The 19884-nt window shown below is 36.2% G+C and overlaps 1 protein-coding gene across 1 annotated transcript in view; it reads right to left on the minus strand.

Annotated features, from left to right (window-relative positions):
* Positions 1-695: 695 nt before the first annotated feature.
* Positions 696-19884, minus strand: part of RAB3IP (RAB3A interacting protein) — a 34204-nt gene continuing 15015 nt past the window's right edge. Inside the window, exons 4-11 of the mRNA XM_082309739.1 lie at positions 17915-18010; positions 15238-15315; positions 14666-14869; positions 9777-9905; positions 7353-7465; positions 3759-3858; positions 3582-3651; positions 696-850 (exon numbers count right to left, since the gene is read on the minus strand). Of these exons, the coding sequence (XP_082165865.1) occupies positions 768-850; positions 3582-3651; positions 3759-3858; positions 7353-7465; positions 9777-9905; positions 14666-14869; positions 15238-15315; positions 17915-18010 (873 nt within the window). The 3' untranslated portion in view covers positions 696-767. The remainder of the gene's footprint in view (positions 851-3581; positions 3652-3758; positions 3859-7352; positions 7466-9776; positions 9906-14665; positions 14870-15237; positions 15316-17914; positions 18011-19884) is intronic.

Here is a 19884-nt window from a genome sequence, read left to right on the forward strand (position 1 = left end):
CCCAAAAAAGCAGGAGGGAAACAAAAATCATTTAAAGGAATGAAAAAATTCTAATGAAAGAAAATTAGAGGGGAAGAGAAATTCTTTATAGGGGTCAGAACAGATTTCTAACCAAAGAGTGTTCTAACCAAAGGTAATTTTATTGTTCCTTGATGTTTGAAAAGCACCCTACTTTAGAAAGAAGATACCCAGATTTATTATGCTGTTGACTCTTCACTATGTATGTTTCTCTTCTTACGCTGTTTTAAAAATCAAAAATATAGGAAAGCAGTACTTCAAATAATTCCAGGTTCTCCTAATTGGCTGTTAACTGTATTGGCATACATGCATAGAGAAGATACATACAAGTATCTAAACACTACAACGAAGAAAATGTCAGGCATTTATTCCCTTTTCATAAAATCATCTCAGTTTTACATTTCGAAATGACTTATCAGGGAGGTTCACATCGTTCTGCATCACAAAGAAGAGAAGACAGACACTGCTTCAGACTAACACTTTAATCAGAAGTTTTGTTTTTAAATGTAAATTACAATCACTAATACACCTGCAAATGCTTACCACATTTGTTCAACTAAGTATTATACGTACGCATATACAGCATAGGTCAGTTTAAAACAATCACAGTACTTCTTAGTGCAATCTGCAAAAGGAGAAGATCTTGGACCCACTTTGTGGAAATAAATATCAAGTGACAAAAAAAAAGATTCAGCAATTTTAGTTATGTATATTCAATGAAGTTCATGCATGCGCAAGAGTAAAAAGATTTAGAGCTCTTCCTTGTAATAGCCAAGTTTTGCTAGTGACATCTCTCTTCTCAGCTGCATAACTTCCCAGAACATCTGATCCACTAAAAAAAAGACAGAAATATCATTAAACATACTGAATTCATATTTTATTTCAACTGATATATACAGGCTGCCTCACTGTATGTCAGTTTAGGAGAACTTCAGAAGTAACAAACACCTAGTAAAACCAGAATTAATATGTGTGAGGACTATTTCTGCTTAGTTGTGACAAAATCTGTTAAAGCGCTTATTTTAAAAATTCTAAATGATGGTCCCCAAATTTTAGATTATTTTTTTTAAATGGGAGAACAAAGATACATCGGTACTCGTCAGCTTCGATTACTTGCAGTTTCTCATTTTAATTGCCTTGCCCCTTGACTCATTTTCTGTAAAATCAAAAGACTACAAGAAGAAAGAAGTAGAACTTGTTGGATAAGAAATTGTTTCATCACAGAACCTGTAATTTTGTTATAATTTTTCCATTTGTAATCTTTCTTCCTCCCTCGTCTTTCTACCAGTAGTCTGCCAGCAACAATAAATTGGGGAGGAAAAAGACCTTTGTTTTAATTTCATCTGTATTTTACTAAACTTGATGAGCTTAGTGCCTACCGTAAGCTTCCAGAAGCCACAGCAATACAAAACAAAATTATTGAGTATATAATTATTCAAGACAAAAATTTCCATGCGGTCAAGATCATGATGTAGAATGGCTACAAAGATTATTAACCTGAGCAACGAGTACAAGGTCTTCCCTACCATATTTCAAAACCCCACTTTTGTAAGTGACCTCTGCCTCAAAAATTATATGGTGCTTGAGTAGAAATAGATGCAATGCGTTATGCAGACAATTACCATGAGTGCCTACATTGTTTAAAGGTATTGTTGAAATATTTATATACAGCTACAAATGCAAATGCTATGTTTTTAATGGTAAAGATGACAACTGAGCTGAAACACCAAACTGAAGTTTTTTTCAAAACTTCTTGTGAAGAATAAATAATTCTGGTAATGCTGAAAATATTTCATTATTTGATGGAAAAAATATTAACTTAATTTCTTTATCTCAATAGCAAAGTAAACAATTTTTAGTTGAAACTATATAGATCCTTTTGGTCAAAGTAAAAGCCTTTTAACTATAAACCAAATTAAAACTTAAATAACATTTTCAAGGTGTTCTGCAATGCTAGTAAATCAGTAAAATTTACCACCATTGGAAGGTTTTATTAAACATAATTTAGTGTATGAAATAGATGAATTTCTGGTGAATTCCATGAAAATAATTCCCTTTGACAGGGAAAGTTAACAGCATTATTTTGTGTAAGGAACAGTCTATTTATCACCTCAGGAATACTTCAGGTTAGAAATGGAAACAAAAGATTTGGGTGTAGCTAAAATACTGAGCTCTTGAAATTGGGAAACATCAGAAGAGATGACTACAGATGAAGTAGATCAAAGTGGGGCTAATTCTAGCCAAATTCTGTATGAAGCCAATCCCCCCCAGACTCGAAGACTGGAAGAATGAAAAGCACAGGCATCCATAAAGATTACAAAGCTGTTCTACTCTACGTTCAAAAATGCTACTGAACTAAAAAAAAAAAAAATTAAAGTGAAATTTTAATTAAATATTGACACAGGGCTAATGACACTTTTTCTACTGTGCTTAGCAAATCCAAGAGCCTAAGGGATATGGTCTGTTTCAAAAAAAACCTTGAACTGAAGGCTGTTGAGCAATATTCTTTGACCTGGACAGGAAATACAATTAAATCAATTGTGTACAGTTTAAACACAATCAAATCATCATAATTTCCTTTTATAATGATAAACAGGTAAAATAGTCTTGCAAATGAAGACCAACAACTACAACTCCAACATGGTATATATTTTTAAATTCCAGAATTAAGTAACTAGGTGTACAGTGCGTACATTTTCGTAACGATCTTCTTTTATATGGACATACTGAAACTGAATAGCATAGTTAAGCAAATTTCTGAATTACTGCGCAGAGTTTAAATAGGCAGTTGTTGAATATGCTATTCTGACAGGAACAAAGTGACCGGGTAACTCTGGTGGGCAGAAAAAAAACCCAAAACAGCCTGAAGCAATGGCAGTAAAAAACACATTTCCTTTTGGGGTGGGGGGTAATCAAGCCTTACATTGTCAGATACATTTATAACCAGAGCCCTAATCAAGAGACTTCGCTATGCCACAGCAATGACCAAGACCTCATTTCTCAGCTGCACTCAGATGAGTGATTACAGTATGGTTTCCTGTCTATTTTTTTTACAATTTAACCCAAAATATTGTCATCCTTGCCAGTTCTCCCTGAAAGACAGTCTCAATTCTCAATGCACCAAATAAGATGATGCACCAAAACACCAAGTGAAAGAAGAAAAAATAGCCCAGATCAAACCAAACTGAAGTTTTTTTGGTCTAAAAGATCTCCATATTCTGTGAAAGAGCCTTGATTTTTTAATACTGTGTTGAAAAAACATGACAAATCCCCCTCGTTAAAGAATTTTTCATAACATTTCTTACTGAATAACATAAGGGATTTTTAGATGGACTAAAAATCACTTCTTTTAAATTTGTTGTTCTTAAAAAAAAAAAACCACAAAATAAACACCTTTATTGGACAGTGGGATATCACCAAATTCTGGTAATTACAACAATGACTACTAGCAGATAGCTTTCCTGTAATGTCAGGTCACTGCTATTGTGCACAGATACCAAGTTTTAGGCACATGCACTATGTAAATTTCTATTTATATATGACAAATACAATTTCCTACTCACCATCTTGCTGCTTCAACAGTCCTTGCTGGATGTATCGAATATATGTAAAGAAGTTACACACAGAAGTGATCTGAACCCATATAAAAAGAATGGTGGTTAATATCATTTTGTATAATGGTATGGAAAAATAAACTAAATTACTACTACTCAAAATGAAATCACAGTAAATCTACTTACCCTGTAACGACAGAAAGGAGAAATGTAGTAATAACTGCTTGAATCTCCTAATTTGATTCTATGCTTGCATGACTTACTTTGTCCACTGAGAGCACATTTCCTACAAAATATAAAGTTTGCATGATTTAATAAACAAATTTGACATTAATGTCTGAACACCTGCATGCGTTTAAGGTGTTAATGTAATTGCTTCATATTGGCACAGATACCAGAGTCTCTGCCTTCATTTTACAAGTTGCAATTATTACATTATGTTGTCAATTATTTTAATTCCACAAGGACTAATTTTGTTTCAATACCAGTACATCGTGATGCATCTCTGATTTTTAAAACTTTCTTCAGCTCTGGTCATGTACTTCCATATTCACTAATTCAAGCTGGCTTGACAACTCTGGAATGGTGGGATTTCTTTAATTAACTCTTCATATGTGAAATAAATATTGTTTAAATTATCAGTTAATGCCAACATTTAAACAGATTTTTAAAAAATTCTGCTTGATGTTGCATTTCACCATAAAAAATATCAGCCCAACAGAACAGCAGTCAATTCTCTGAAGCCTCTCTCAGATGTGTTCTAAGACCAGCTTTGCATTTATGCCCAAACTGAAATAATGTTTTATATTCAGTATAAAATAACTTGAGGCAAAGGGAAATAGGCTGTCTGGCAATAATTCTTTCCATTACCATTACAAAAAGCAATAGTAAAATAAACATATTTACTAGTTCTGGTGTATTGCAAGTATGTCTTATTTAAGAACAAGGAAAGGTCAGTAGCCACCACAAATTCTTCCCAAAAAAAAAAAAACAATTCAGGAAAAGGCAAAGAATTTTAAAAAAATTCCTCCAACATTCTTTAGAAAAAGAAGGTTTGAATCTCTTGAAGAAACTGCTATTAACACAATCTTAATAAATGTAAATAAAATGGGAATTTGATTTTCAATTTGGAATTTTCTGTATTGCAGCATCTCATATGAACTGGGTTGTCATGGCATCCACTGTTTCATTGATTTTAAAAGCTGCTGGCTCTTCTCCCTTCCATTTCTACCTCACAAAATTAGGGAGTCTAAGAACAAGCAGCCTTTCAAAACTGAAACAAAAATTACTAAGCTTCTGTGGTTCTAAACAGTGGCTCAGAGGCCCTTTTAAATAGCCTGCGGCTGGTCCACAGAACCATGTAAGACAGGAGAAAACCGAAGAGCGCATATGATTTTCCATAGCAATTTATGAGGACTGACAGCAGTCCATTGATCCAAGAAATCCTACAGTAGCTGAAGCAAACTGATCGCAGTTACAATCAAGCTTTTGTGAGAAGACAGACAGACTTTGAATGCTAGGAAAATAAAGCCCTTTTTTCCTTCTGGCTATACAATTACTTTCTATATGTTATCTTCTATCACACCAGGTTAAATACTGGCATGATGGTTACTGCTAATGACTCAGTTCTGCGCTGTATGGCACACATGCAGCTTAGCGCTTTGTTCCCCATGGGGACAATTATTCGAATCCTGTGGGGAAACCCAGCTGTCTTTCGTTAAGGCAGCACTTAATACACACCATCACAGGCACCATTCAATAACTTCTGTATACCAAGAACCTTTCTTCACTATTATCCCAGCTCTCTGCCCTCCACTCCTTATTTTGCTGTTGGGCTATTACCTGCTATTCTATGCGCCTGTTCCCCATCCCCCAGGCACCTGTACAATAAAATAATTCCTTTAAAAACATTACTTTTGGTTTTGTTATTATTTATTTACAGTTTGTCTATATTTTGTTACCTATTTAAGAACACTGTTTCAATAAAAATAGGGCTTTGCACCATATAAAAATAAAAAATGAAACTGAATTCAGTGAAAACTGGAACACCTGTTTCCCATTCAGTGCCAGTAATCATATATAAGGCAAAGCACATTTGCTGTCAAATTACACTTAAATACTGTATATTGCGTTTTGTTGCTACCTGACAGCGGGAAAAGGGAGAAAGGAGTACGCCTGGCCTTCTAATACATCTAAAGTAACTAAATTACAATTTGTGCATAGTCATCACAAAGCATTAATCTATAGCTAGCCAACTATTTAAGGATTACATGAGTTCTAAATAAAAATTTATCTTACACTGGAGAAAACAGGTTAAAAATCTCATGAAACTTCTGAATGATGCCATCGAGTCTCCCGTTTCCAAGTAAATATTTCATCATGTCAAGACGCAGGGAAGTTGCTTGAACCACAATAATTTTAAATCAATTTGCCAATTGCTCGTTAATGACACATGACTTGTTTCAGTAGCTTCTGGCTGTCCAGATTCTCTATTGCATTCACGGAACGCAGCTCACAGTGGTGTAACCTTGGACTTGAAATCACCACCCCTTGAGTAGCTCCATTATTGGTGGTGGGCCCTTCTGATGAGGGGCTGTTACAGCTCAAAGAGTGTGTTTTCTGGTGACAGAAGTAAACTGAAGAATATATGAATGCCTGAATTTTGTAGGCTAGAAAGGATCAAATACTAAGTCATAAAACACAATTTCCATTTTATATAGCTTCTTTAAAGAGAAAGTAAAAAATTTTTAAATATGTTAAATGTATTTTCTCTTCTACTTAAAAACAGAGGAAAAACAAGAACTAAAAACCAACAGCAATGAGAAATAAAAAAAAAAATATCTTAAGAGCCAGATGAAAACATTTTGATGCAAGCTTTCTGTCAGAAAATTGAGCTCTGTCAAAAAAAGTATCACAGAGAAAATTGTCAACTTGTCCAAAAGATCTCCAACAAAAAAGTCAAGGCTTTCTCAAGATTTGGAAGGCTCCAAATTAACACTGACCTTGCTTGCTTAACCCTGACATACTCTAAAGCACACTACAAATCCCTTCCTTCTCCTCCACATCCATCAAAGCCCCAGTGCCTCAGGCAAGTCCCTCCCACCTAACTCTAATGTCTATATCAGTACTTGACAAGAAGTCTTGCTTCCGATTCCTCTAGGACCATTCCAAAATTTCTAAAATAACGTTCCTGTCATTCAAGCATACTTCCTGCTTTAGGTCCAAACTCACCTTTACCTTCATTCCTGCTTCATTACATTCCTTCTGCTCAAATTCAGAAGATTTAGTCTATATATTTCCTCTCAAATCCTTCAGCTACCTTTGTCAGCGTGCTATGTATGTCCTAAATTTCTTATGCCACAAATAGTCCAGATGCCTGATATTCAGCCTATACTACTTCAATACCTATTTCTTTCATGAGGCCTTCCGGGTGATAGGCCCTAGTTCAAAAGCATCTGTTTTAAGTACCAGGATGGACTTCTCCAAAAAAGTGAATGTTACTTTTGCAATCAATGCATCATAAGTGAAATAAACAGCTCTTCTAAAAAGGGAATTTGTCTTAAAGGTTTGTTCTAAATTAGTCTTTTTTGAAGTTTAATTTCTTCGTTGCTTACTTTCCCCATAAAATTTTGTAACAGCAATCTTGAAGTCTTAGAATTTAGGGCATAATGTTTAAAATACACAAATTTGACTGAGGTGATCAGTTGACAGCAGTTTTCTCAATCCAAGAGTTATCTCAAATGAGTCAAGATTCCCCCTCTGTCTGTTAGCTTAACATACTTTGGTCCCCCACATTCAACTGCAGAAGCTTTCACAAATCGAACAGGTTGCAAGCCAACAGGTTCAATGCTCAGAGTGTTGTTTTCAACAGCTTCCAGAACAGCTGAGGCCAACTGCAAGAGAAATTTAGAAAGCAGTTAAAAACAGCTCTGCGTTACCCATTGCCTCAAAGCAGTGACATATTTCTTCTGTAATGTTAGGAACACTAAAAAAAAAAAAAAATCAAGTCACCAAACAGATATTCAATTACAAATGATATTTTGCTTTCATTGTGAGCAAGAGGTCCCATTTCCAGGCTCCTGTTTAAATTCTGCCCTCCAAATAACCCTGCCCTCCCTGAGGCAAGATAACTGCCTTTACAGCCAGGAATGTAGTCGAGCATGTTTAAAATGCTAACTGTACTTTCAGTCATTCCTCATAAGCCCAAGTAGCACATACATTTGTATATGCAGTGTGCTTGTCAGAGACTGGACACGGCACAAACTTTGTTTATTGCAAAAAAAAAAAAGCTCTAATTTTATTCTGTTCTATAGAAACACAAAATGATGCAGCATGATTCCTTAATCTTGCAAAAAACAAGTAAATATTATGTCACTGGTTTTCAGCCAAAGATAGCTTTAGAAAGGTGTTCAAACAAGTAAGACTGAACAATATATAGAAAAGCCAACATAATACATAGAAAAGCCAGTTGCAACTTTCAAACACTAGTCTAGTTAAAACATCTTCATGAAACAAAGCGCAACTTTGCTCAGGCTTTTTATGTGAATTGTTTATAAACACACAATCATAAGACACTAGAAATACGTTCATTTTGCTTGACTGGACTCATCACTTGCCCAAGACTACTGTTTAAGTATGGACAAGTAATAGCCATTACTTGATTTAAAAGAAGGTGCAATTTATGTTATTAGTGAAATAATTGTGTGCCAAGGTTCCTTCCTACTGAGTAATAAAGGTATTTTTCTACTGTACTTTGTATATTTTAAAAAGAGAATGTTACTATTAAAGTAGTTAATATGAAATACTCTTTCTCTGCCATCTCCCAAAAGCAAAACACTACACATATACACAGGAGGCTACTGAGCATTAATGTAATACTTCAGCCATTCAGATAACTGCATTTCCAATTATTCAAAAACACAATAGTAGTTTATTGTTTGGTTTAACTGCACATTAGTTTATCAATATTCAAGTGAAAACAGAAGTTGGTGACTATGCATAGCATCTGGAAACAATAACGGATATAACTGGCAAGTGCTAGAAGCCTCATTCTTTCCTTAAGAGGAAATACAAATCTACAGTAATTATATCACCACTGAAACAGAAAAAAAAAAAAAAAAACAAAATGAAGTTGCTGGGAAAGACAACAGGATGGCCTACTTACATATACGGCAGAAGCAATGTAATTCCCATAGTAACCAAGTAAACTTTTTAGTGGCAGAGGTTCATATGATGCCGTACACCAACCATAATGAACCGGTATACCATTAACTAAAAGATCGTGGGTGCTTATGGCCAGCAAGTAACAGCAGATGAAAAGCATGGGAAAAGAACATAACACCACACAAAAACAACAGATAAACATTATGAAGAAAATACAGCATTTTCCATGGGGGGGGGAATATAAAGTCTGAGGGCTTTAAAATTTGTTATTCTTATTTTAATAAAGATCTAAGAATATGGTCACTTTCCCCTAGAGACTGATATCCCAACTACAGTCTCTAAATGCTGCTTAAGAACAAAAACTAAGTAAAGCAGTTAGAGCTGGAATCAGTTCCACATTATTTCCAGGATGGGTAAAACTCCAGTCTTTCCTCTGAGAGTGGGAATAACACAAGGAAAAAAAAAAAAAAAAACCAAAAAACAAACACACACAACTCGCAATTTGTTTTATCTAAAACCATATTCCCAAACTGCCCCTGTTGAATCACATCAAATCCCCAAGTCTAATTCTTGTAACTCAAACCTCTCTTCAAGAAAACACCCAGAACTGTGCTTGCAGCCTGCTCTGATTGATATGAGAGAAAACTAGTCCACAAAATTAAATATATTGGTCTCTACTGCCCCCTACATAAACAAGAGACAGTGACAGGGCACTATTTCTATAAAACCATATCTTTGAAGTATCAGGAAAAAAAACACCATCCATTTCTACAACCATCAGATTCTGCCAGATAGGAGTAACATCTGAAGGAGCAGACCTAAAAAGGCCGTATCTGGAATACCATAAATGAAATAGTGAAGGAAAAATGATCATTTCAATACTCCAGACTAAACTTCAGCACTTCACTGTAAAATGTCACACTCTAATGAAACAAAAATGGTTAAACTTCACATGAAAACATTTTTATTATGGTCTATTGGCTTCATGTAACATATTTAAGGGAAAAAAGTCAGTGACCACATTTAGCCTATTTCCATTACCTCACTTTTTGAGAAGGTTAAACATGGAAAAATATCTTCCCGATAAATTTTGTCCAAGAAAGGACACGTTCTGTCCATAGTAGGCTCATCCTTCCAAGATCTGAATTCATTGTACAAAGATAGGTCAGCCTAGAACACACACAAAGATTCACATATTTTAGTACTGCAATTATCACACTAGTGTCTATCATTTGCAACTATCCACAGGTAAGTAATGAGCATTAAAACTAAATGCTTTCCATCGCACTGTGAAAAAATGCTATCGTGCCCCAACTATGAACACCTTCTTAAATTCACTTTCCTAAGACTGTAAATATAAGCAAATCAAAACATATCATTTTCAAGACACAGAGGTAATGCATTCACTGGTCACTACAACACCAGGGACAAGCTAACTACCTCTCCCCCATTTTATAAACTTCCAGGATAGCTTTGAAAAACTTAACTATTGTTTAACAGAAAAAAAAGCCAAAAAATCATTTTCTTCTTGCTGCATCTTCATTACAGTATTTTACTCCACCTCCATTTCTGCGAGTCACAGAAAAGTAGAGAAACCTAAAGAAAACAACTGCAATCCCAGACATCTTACACATTCACCCTGCATCTGAATGTAACACACTGCTATCCGACCACTAAAAGAAAATAGACATCTAACACACTAAATACACTAACACAGGAAAACAGGAACTCAATATACAAATCAATTAAAACTATACTTTTTTTTTTTTCATTTTTCATCTTTATTCTCAAACTCTCTCCTACACCGTGCTACAAGAGGAAGGCAAGAATATTCACTGGGCATGATTTATGAGCCTGCTCCCCCACAGCTCCTCTAGTCAATGGAAAAATACTAAAACAATCCATTAAATCATGCTAGGAGTAAGCACGCTCTGCGTTAGGAAGAGATGGTTTTATCTGCTTTGAAAACACCTTGTTTTGTCATTGCCACGTTGAGATCAGTTTAGCAGCGAGAAGGCACCTATCGAGTCTGGTGTTCAGGAGACTGGTACTAGGTCGCTATTAAAATCCACGTTTGTGTTGTGGGACAGCGTGTCCCATGGGCAGGCTACCCACTAACAGCTGGAGCACAGTGAGGTACTCCCAGAGCACATCATCTGGTTTAGTGTTACTTGAGAAGGATCCTGTTCACAGGCACTGATGCTGCTCCAAGACACGAATCAAGCAGAGCGGGGATGAGTGCTTCCGATGCATGCTCCTAATCCAATGTAAAAGACTAATATGCCAGTTCCGCAACGGGATATGCAACACCATCTTGCTCCTCAGATGCAACACCATCCTCAGACTGGTTTTGACATTCTGCTGACACAGACTTCAGCACCTTTCCCCTCCAACTGGCTGTAAAATCCCTTTCTTGTACTATAGCAGACCTATACTCCTAAAACCCAAACCTAAAGCTACAGGAAGGGATGTATGCTGCAGGCCAAAGATAAGCCAGGATATGATTTTAAAATTCTGTAATATTAAAAATAAGTAATATAGATGAGATAATGAAAAAGGGAAAATAACGTATGCTAAAAATTAAAATAATTTATTTTTAATCCTATTAAAAAGATCAGTACACTGCTTTGAACCAACTTCTTTCAGTCTTTTGTTGTTTCCCCATGCATTACCCCTTCTCTGAGCTCCCAGTACTTTGCCATTCTTTTATATATATTTTTGGGGAGTTCTTTTGTTATTTTTTTTTTCTTGAAAAAGAACCTACAAAAATTAGACTGGCAAATTTGTTTTCCATTAGAGCTACTTGCCTTACACTCAGGTACAATCAAGAACAACCATCTTAATTAAGCTAGTCCATAAATGTTCTGGTTGCTAAGCCACCAACCTCATTGTATAAATGAAATTCAATAGGTGTAACTTGCTCCCTAAAGGAACACTTCCCACACCTTAAAACCCATCTCAGGTCTGGCTTTAAAATGAATACAATCAAGAGATATCAGCAGAAAAAAGCCGGTTTTGATTTGCACTATGTGATTCTAAAAATTAAGATGCATTTCTTATTAACTCAGTTATTTTCCAGATTTAACTCAATTTCACCCAAACCTGCAATTTATAAAGAAGCTGCCTTGAAAAAACTGCTCAGTGAATGCAGCTTGATGCTCTTCCTTTCCAGTCTACACTGTGTGCTACGTGTATCTCCCCCCACCTTTATTTGCGCTTTCACTAGATCAAAGTTTTGATTACCTGCAATTAAATATACAGCCATTTGTAATCACAATTACAGTTAAATTTTTAATGCTTTCATTTTACAGTAAAATCCAACATCAGAGAAACATGTCAGCTCTTTGAACGACGCTGATGCGTTTATCAGCATTTACGCTGAGTGGATGCTACCTGCCTGCCTAAGATCCAGGCAGCTGCCTAGCTTGCCTAAATCCTGTTAATACCTAAATTAGACATGTCTACTTATCCTAGAGGTTACTCCCACATGCTAAGAAGTATTTCTCTGGGATGTTGGCACCTTTCTGGTCCACTGCAATTTAGGGTAGACAGCCAGCCACTCTAACTCTGTCTGCGTTCCACAAAGAAACCTGAGAGTTGACATGTATTTACACCCAGCTCCATCCAGCATCTCAAAATGCACATCTCTGGGTGGCAGACTCCCTCTAAGGGTCCAAAGCTATATTTCCCACACCACAAGGCCACTAGATACCCCTGAGCAAGGGTAATCTCAGCCCCGCTTTTGAAGCTGAGTCACTCAAAATCAGAAGAACGACATGCAAAGGGTAACCTAACTCAGTGGCAAGAACATTCAGCAAGGGGGCAGAACTAGGGTTTCAGACCCAGCTCCCAGAAATGCAAGAACATGTACCTTAGACCAACAATAAACAAAAAAAGTAAACAAAACCACAGAGCATTGGTTAACGAAAGCAGTAGGGAAGGCATGTCTCCCCCGCTTAAAACAATATCCTAACCACCTTGCCAGAGGCAGTCTTGCTTTCTTCACCCCATGGCGCACTCCATTAAATATTCCTGCTCAGAAGAGAGACAGAAAGACTCAAGTCCCAGTGGGTGGAGAATCCGTGTGTTTCTTACTGATTCCCTGGGCTGTCACTGGAAGAAACAGTCACCTGTTTTGAGTAGCCTTGATCAGCCTCGAAGTGTCTCCTTATGCAGCCAACAGAAAGGAGACTGAACTAAAGAAAAATGTCAGGCAGATAACCTTCTGCAGCATGTCCTTCATATTCACCACTTTCTCTCCCCAAGAAATTGAGGCAAAACAGATTTCTCCCCTCTCCCGCTCTTGCCCGATACTTAAAAATTTCACTGAGTCATGACCTCAGTGTGATGCTTACAAAGTAACTGGATTCCATCCCAGCTCTCCCCTTTCATTTGCATCTTTCTGAAGAGCAACAAGGATTCAATTTTAATAAGTAAAACATCCTGGACACCACTGAAAGTGGGCAGGCAGGATGTAAAGCTTTTTTTTTTAAGCCCAAGTATGAAACAGAAACTGGAAAATGCCTTTATTTTCTAGATTTATAGTAAAAAGGTGTATAGTATAAATGCACTTAATGATCACTGGCAAAACAAAGTATAAAAATGGCCACTGTGAACCACATTAAAGTTCCAGTTAGCCTGTTACCCCTCTGACAGTGGCCAGCAGTCACAGAGCTGGTAGAGAGCAGTACGTGAGGAAAGACAGCGATGTGCCTTCATTTTACAGCCTCCCAACTCCTAGCAATCTGTAGTTAAAGCAGCTTCCTAAGCCAAATGTCATATCTATCTTCTCTTTTGTCACTTTGCATGACTACATTTTGAACACATTTATATTTTTAATCTCGCTACCTCGTGACAACGACTTGTAAAGTTTCATTATGTACCGACTGAAAATTATCTTCCTTTTAGCTTCCAGAGTTTTCTTATTACAAGAAATCACTAATATTTGTTCGCCATTCATCTTCCCCACGTCGCTTGTGATTGTATTGATTTTTGTTCTGCCTCAAGTGTCTCTCTACGTACAAATACTTCCATAGGTTTGACCACCTATGTCACACTTCCTCGTATTTTCATTACGTCCTTTCTGAGATGAAGGTATCATAGCTGCATGCATAGACACACGCATCTACTACATGTGTATACAGCAGCGTAGTTCTTTTTCTTTTGCTATTTATTCCTTTCCTGAAAGGAATATTTATTCCTTTTCTAAGGCTCGGTGCGTCTTTGACCATCACTGAGCACTGAGATGGTGTTTTCAGAGAATTATCCACAAGTACACTACTTTTTTTTTTCCCGGCACAATGTAGCTATTTCTAAGTCCACAACTGCATGTGTGCTAGAGTTGCATTTTTTCCTAGATGCCTCATTTCTTATTTACTGATTCTGAATTTCATCTGCTGTTCTATGAACCACTCAGTATCATAAAATCCTTCTCAACTTTTCGGTCACTTTTTGCTACTACCATTCCAAGGACTCGAGCACCAACCTGTCGCCTCATTATTGCCCCATTTTCAATTACATGAATAGATAAAAAAAAAAAAAACCTCACAGGCCCCTCTGGGACTCCAGTGGTACCTCTCCTCCTGTTCTCTAATAAATCATTGATTCTGTCTTTTCCTTGGCCTCTTTCACCCATTATTGATCTATAAAATGACTCTTCCTCTTTTCTATGACAGTTTATGAGACATTTATGAAAGTTTATGAACTTTCGGTGATGGACTTTGTGAAAAATCACCAGGACTTATCATTCAGTTATACTGTATTTTTCTTTTTTTTTTTTTTGAATTCCCATCTTTAAATTATTGATTCCAGTATTTAAAATCTTATCTCATCTTCCCTTAATGATTTAATACATACTAGATATACTGCGAGTAAAACAAAACAATAAAGCCAGCTTATCAGCAAAAAGAGGACAATCTTTGTACTGTTACCTCTTTACAGTCTTTTACAATTGGCTGCATCATGGTAAGGTCCTGATGACTGCCACCCATAGCACTGCTTGTACTCTTGTTTCTTGCATGTCCTTTCTTAAAAGGAGTTTTTCCAGTAGACTGAAACTCCTTAGTTGGAGATGTCGGTGAAGTAGACAGTACTAGTGTTTTCAATGCTGCTACTTCAGCCTGGAGGACATCAATCTTGCGGGGGGAGGAATAAAGTCATTAACAAAACAGTAACACCATATTAGGCTATGAATATGTTAAATCATTTTAAAAAGTTTCCAGTTATGTTGGTTCAAATCAAGACTTCATCTTCCAATATTACTGCCACACAGGTGCCTATGCAATTGCATACTGTAGTAACCTTGCGAGCTATCTGATCTGATGCTGAAACACCAGCTCTGTGCCCACAGGTGTTAGCTAAGAATATGTCAAGGCGACACAAAACAACTTAGTATATATTTTAATATTGCATACAGGTAATGCTCTATTTACATCCTTATGATCCACACTTTAGATTTATAACCATGTGAAAAGACAAAGCAAGCAAGTTGGAAAAAACTCACCTTTCCCTGTGCTTCTTTTAACTGTTTTTCTGCTGCAGCTTGTTTGACGTTAGCTTCTTTAACCATTTTGTGTGCTTCCTATAAAAAAAAATGTTTAGCTAGTGTAAATGCTTCACACAAATTTACAAGATCCACTAAAAACAAAACAAAACAAACAAGCAAAAAAAAAAAGAAAACAACTAAGGACATACTTTTGCTTCATGGAGACTACTTGTGAATAGTAAGTTGTGCAACAATCTGAAATTAAATAGTTACATACCAAAAAATACCTACAAATCTATCATCTGGATTCATCACTGGCCCACCAAGTTTCTTCTCCTTGGTCCTGAGCCCAGATTCAGGAATTCAGCAACTCTACCCATCCCCCTCCATCAGGAACTATACCTGTCACGGACGCCAGGCTCCAGTCACGCTTCGGTGGCTGGCAAGTCAAGTTCCTTGACCCCCAAGAGAAAGACTCAACCCGTAGCAACAAAAGCAACATGAGCACAGTAGCACATTCAAAAGAACTTCTCCCTTCTTCTAGCCAGAATAACCAGTTATAGTCAATTGTAAATTTCTGCATGAAGGAACCGGTCAAACAACTATGAAGTTTAAATTCTTACCATCAATAAAACAGACAAAGCAACAGCATAAAATAGTTTATGGATTAATAAGCATTTCTTAAGTAGAACAGAAAAAGCACTAAAAACCAACCCAAGTAAAGAAATAAGGTTAAGCCAATAAAGAAGAAATCGTAAAAGGACTGGGAATTTTTTAAACATCCTTTTACCTCATACCTCTAAGCCTTTTGTCTGCATAATGTATTTGTTTAGGCTCTGATCCAGCAATTTGCACCTGTGATCAAATTACTGTTCTTACTTGGTACTTACTGAAGGCAACAAAGATTGAAAGATCAGGGCCACCCATTAAATTACTTGGAATAGGATCCTTCTCATATCTGTAAAGCGCCTAGCACATATCAGGACGCTATATAAATAAAACAAAAATGTTCATACATCATCATACCAAAAGATCTGGCTCCCACTGGCATACAACACAGCTGTATAATATGGGTTTGTAAAATTCTCTTAAGTAACAACAGACACATGCAGGAATGGGAACATACACATTTATACAATGTGTACAAATACATTTAACATTGACCATGCAGTTTCTGCTTAGTGATGCACCTTTGAAAGCAAAGCATATTACAGTGCTATTACAGTGTAATCATGTAATATATGCACCCAGCTGTGGCAAAACAACTCTCGATCCTCCATTGGGATGCATTAAAATAAGCTCCAGCATATCCACTTATACGATCACTGAAACTAGTGGGATTCAGAACAGAAAGTGAATTCAAGGGCTGTAGATCACAGTGTAAAAATCAAGAAAACCTCAACACTGTGTTTTGTTAGGGCCTCTTAGTGAAATCAAATCACAAAAGAAAATTCAGGTGACATGCCCACAACAGCTGGGAGTTCTGAATAATTAAAACTCAAACAATTATTACTAATACACTCTATGTCAAACATAGCTTTAACAAATTGATAACTTTGTTCTAAGTTACAAAGTGTCATTAATATAAAATTTCACTGATAATTTTATTTTTATTCCTCTACAGTTAAAAGCCCCACATTTTCCTCTCCCCACAACATACACAAGTATTTATGCTAAAAAGTACCTTTCTAATCTTCCATTTATTCTCTACATACAGGAACTGCTTAATATTTTAAGTAACTTTGCCCGACCAGGATGATGAAATACAATGCGTTGCCAACTCACAGAGCAGTTTGTAATTTGATTTTTGAATGTCAGTATTTTCAAGGTTTTAATAGCACTTTTATATCAATACAACATCACTGGTTTAAATACTGTTTCTAAAACATACCTAATGTTGTATCTTTATGCATATGCTGAAAACCAATACTTACGATTTGGTAAACATATAAATCATCTCCAGATTATTAAATTTATTCTGACAGTTATGGGTATCACAATTTAGCCTCTAGGCATTCCTATATATATATTCCTACAATAAAATGAGAACTGATCCTCCTTCGAGTATGGATTTAAGATTTTTTTTCTGGGTAATACAAGTGCACAATCTTTGCTGGCACTACTGCCGTATTCTCAAATGAAAAGGTCCCACTTAAAGTTCAGGCTTCTCACTTGGTAACCAGGTTCCACCCTGGTGCATCACTCAGTATTAATGTTTCTTTTCAAGTTTGTGGGAGTAGCATGCTGCCAGACCCAAAATTCAAAAGCTGAAAGCATGGTTAAGTTATGTACTTGCTTCCTCCATTCATCTGGAACTACGTTATTTTTTTATTTAGTCACCATGGCAACCCCAAATTTAGCTCTTATCTAGATAGCCTTGTTGTCAGACAGAGAAGCTGTCTCAAAATAGTTATGCTGAAAAATAAGCCTAAATAGTTTTAAGCTTTCTGATATATTTCCCTTATTTTCTTTGGTTTGTGTCTAGGCAGATTGACAAGCTCAACAAGGTCTCTTTCATCTAAGTGAAAAGTCTACTGCTTGCTCTTAAGTCTCTACATCAACACACCCGGGTCTTCAGGACACAAATCCCTTTACAAGGTTATTGCAGAAAAATTCAGCATACAATATACTGACTCTACATAAAACATCTGGCTCATCTTCCTTTAAGTATATCACATCGAAGACTCCAACAAACCTCAAACAGACTAGCTGTAAGTTCTTCCAATTCCTGTCCAAGTTGATCTCGCACTTTAGAAAGCCTTTCACATTCTTCATCTTTTAACTTCAGCTCCTATGGAAAATTGAAAGTTATTTATTCTGACTTAGAGTAGTAATTTGGCCTTTTAAAGCTAATACCATAGAGAGGGAGGAGAAAAAGAAAAAAAACAGAGGAACATAAAACCTTGGCTAAACAAAGCCTTTCAAAATATTACTCTTAACACTAGAAGTAATTAAATTAATGCTGCACATACATATAGCTATTCTTCCTGATATACAGCAAAATACCAGGCCAATCTAAAGTATCTCTAACCTAGACATCAGCATGTCCAAAATTCTCTTAAGTAAAAAAAGTTTTTTTCCTGAAAGTATAGAAGACTTAAGTCACTTAAAATATAGATCCAATTAATTATTGGGACAGACAGAATACCAGTTCTGTTTATCCATTTCTTAATAGACACTTAAAGAAAGTAATCTTTAAAAAAAAAAAAAAAAAAATCAAAAAAGCTTTGTCTCAAGACAATCCCCAATTCTAAAAGAATCTTAAAGCATATTTTACTATAAATTGTCTCCTGCATATCTCCTTAAAACTAATACAATTCCAAAATCATACTGTAATTATATCCTTGCTCTTGTTTATGCAGATATATAAATCAAATTAAAGCAACTTAATGAAATTCAAAGTGTTATTTGTCTACATCACTAAAATTTGAGTGAGGAAGGCCTGACCATACCACTTTTACAGTAAGATTTTAACACAGATTTGGCAGTATAAGCATTACACATGCCCAATCTCATCTGTATTGTCCCAAGTCTGAGGGAAAAGTGGCGTAATTTGCAGAGAAGTACAAAAAGTTCAACAAGGAATTTGAAAGAAGAGTTCCTCTCCCCTTTCCCAACCATTAAACCCTGGAATCTCTTGCAAGAAAGACAACGATGGAAAGAAAAAGTAAGGGAAAGAAAAGCAGCAGACAGCCCACTCTGACCTTTCAAGCATTTTTTTCTGGCCATAACTCCCCTCCCATCCCCACCTAGTTCTTCCTTCTCTTCTTTTCCCCCTGCCAAGCTAGCTATTACGCTACCGTCGCTCCTGAAATGCAGGACCCAAGCCTGTCACTGACATGTTAAAGACTCCAAATACAATCTAGCAATGATTTGCTTCGAAAACCTCCAGAAACCACTAAAGAAAACAGCTGCCTTCAGAAAACTCTGGGAGGCCAGTCACAACAGTCATGAAAAGGCCCAAATGGCAGCTTCCCTTGTGTTTCTGGGACATGGTTAGTATTTCTCCCAAAGTCTTCATGACTGAGTAATGTTGTACACAACGATGTGGAAAACTACGGCTTGCCTTGCAGTATGCTGATATTAGGTCTTGCTCTCAATTTCTGCAGTGAAACTGGCAATAGATTTTCCTCTAAGATGAAGGGTCTTGTTTGACTTGTTTGCTCCTAAATTCAACACGTGTTTAAGGACTGTTCTAGACTCATTTAGTGTCAGAGGCATTATTTCTCCCATCTTTTATTTGGTTTTAACTTTGGACTTTTCGATTGATTTTTAGTCTAGTTTGTTTGCTATTCTGACTTTTTGCTTTCCATATGCAACCTTTTAACTATTTTGAAAGGTATCACTTAAATGATGGGTTTTTCCAAACATGGTGTTTCTCAAATAGTACTCAACTCTTACTTACTAGCTACTATTCTGCACACAGTGACCTATTGCTCAAAACAAACAAACAAAAAAAGCAGGAAAATAGCTACAGATGGAGGGAAGAGAAGGAAAAAGGAATACAAAAAGCCAAAGAGAGAAAAAGTACCGGAAAAAAGAAGAGGTTAAAGAAAGAAAGGGGAAACAAAATGTAATTAATTACTTTCGTGCTGGTTTAAAGTTTTTCCCATATAAAGCCTGGTTCTTAATAAGGAAATGAAAGATTCTGATGCAAAATGCTTA

The sequence above is a fragment of the Platalea leucorodia genome (assembly GCF_965183815.1).
Source record: "Platalea leucorodia genome assembly, chromosome: 4".
Lineage (NCBI taxonomy): Eukaryota > Metazoa > Chordata > Aves > Pelecaniformes > Threskiornithidae > Platalea > Platalea leucorodia.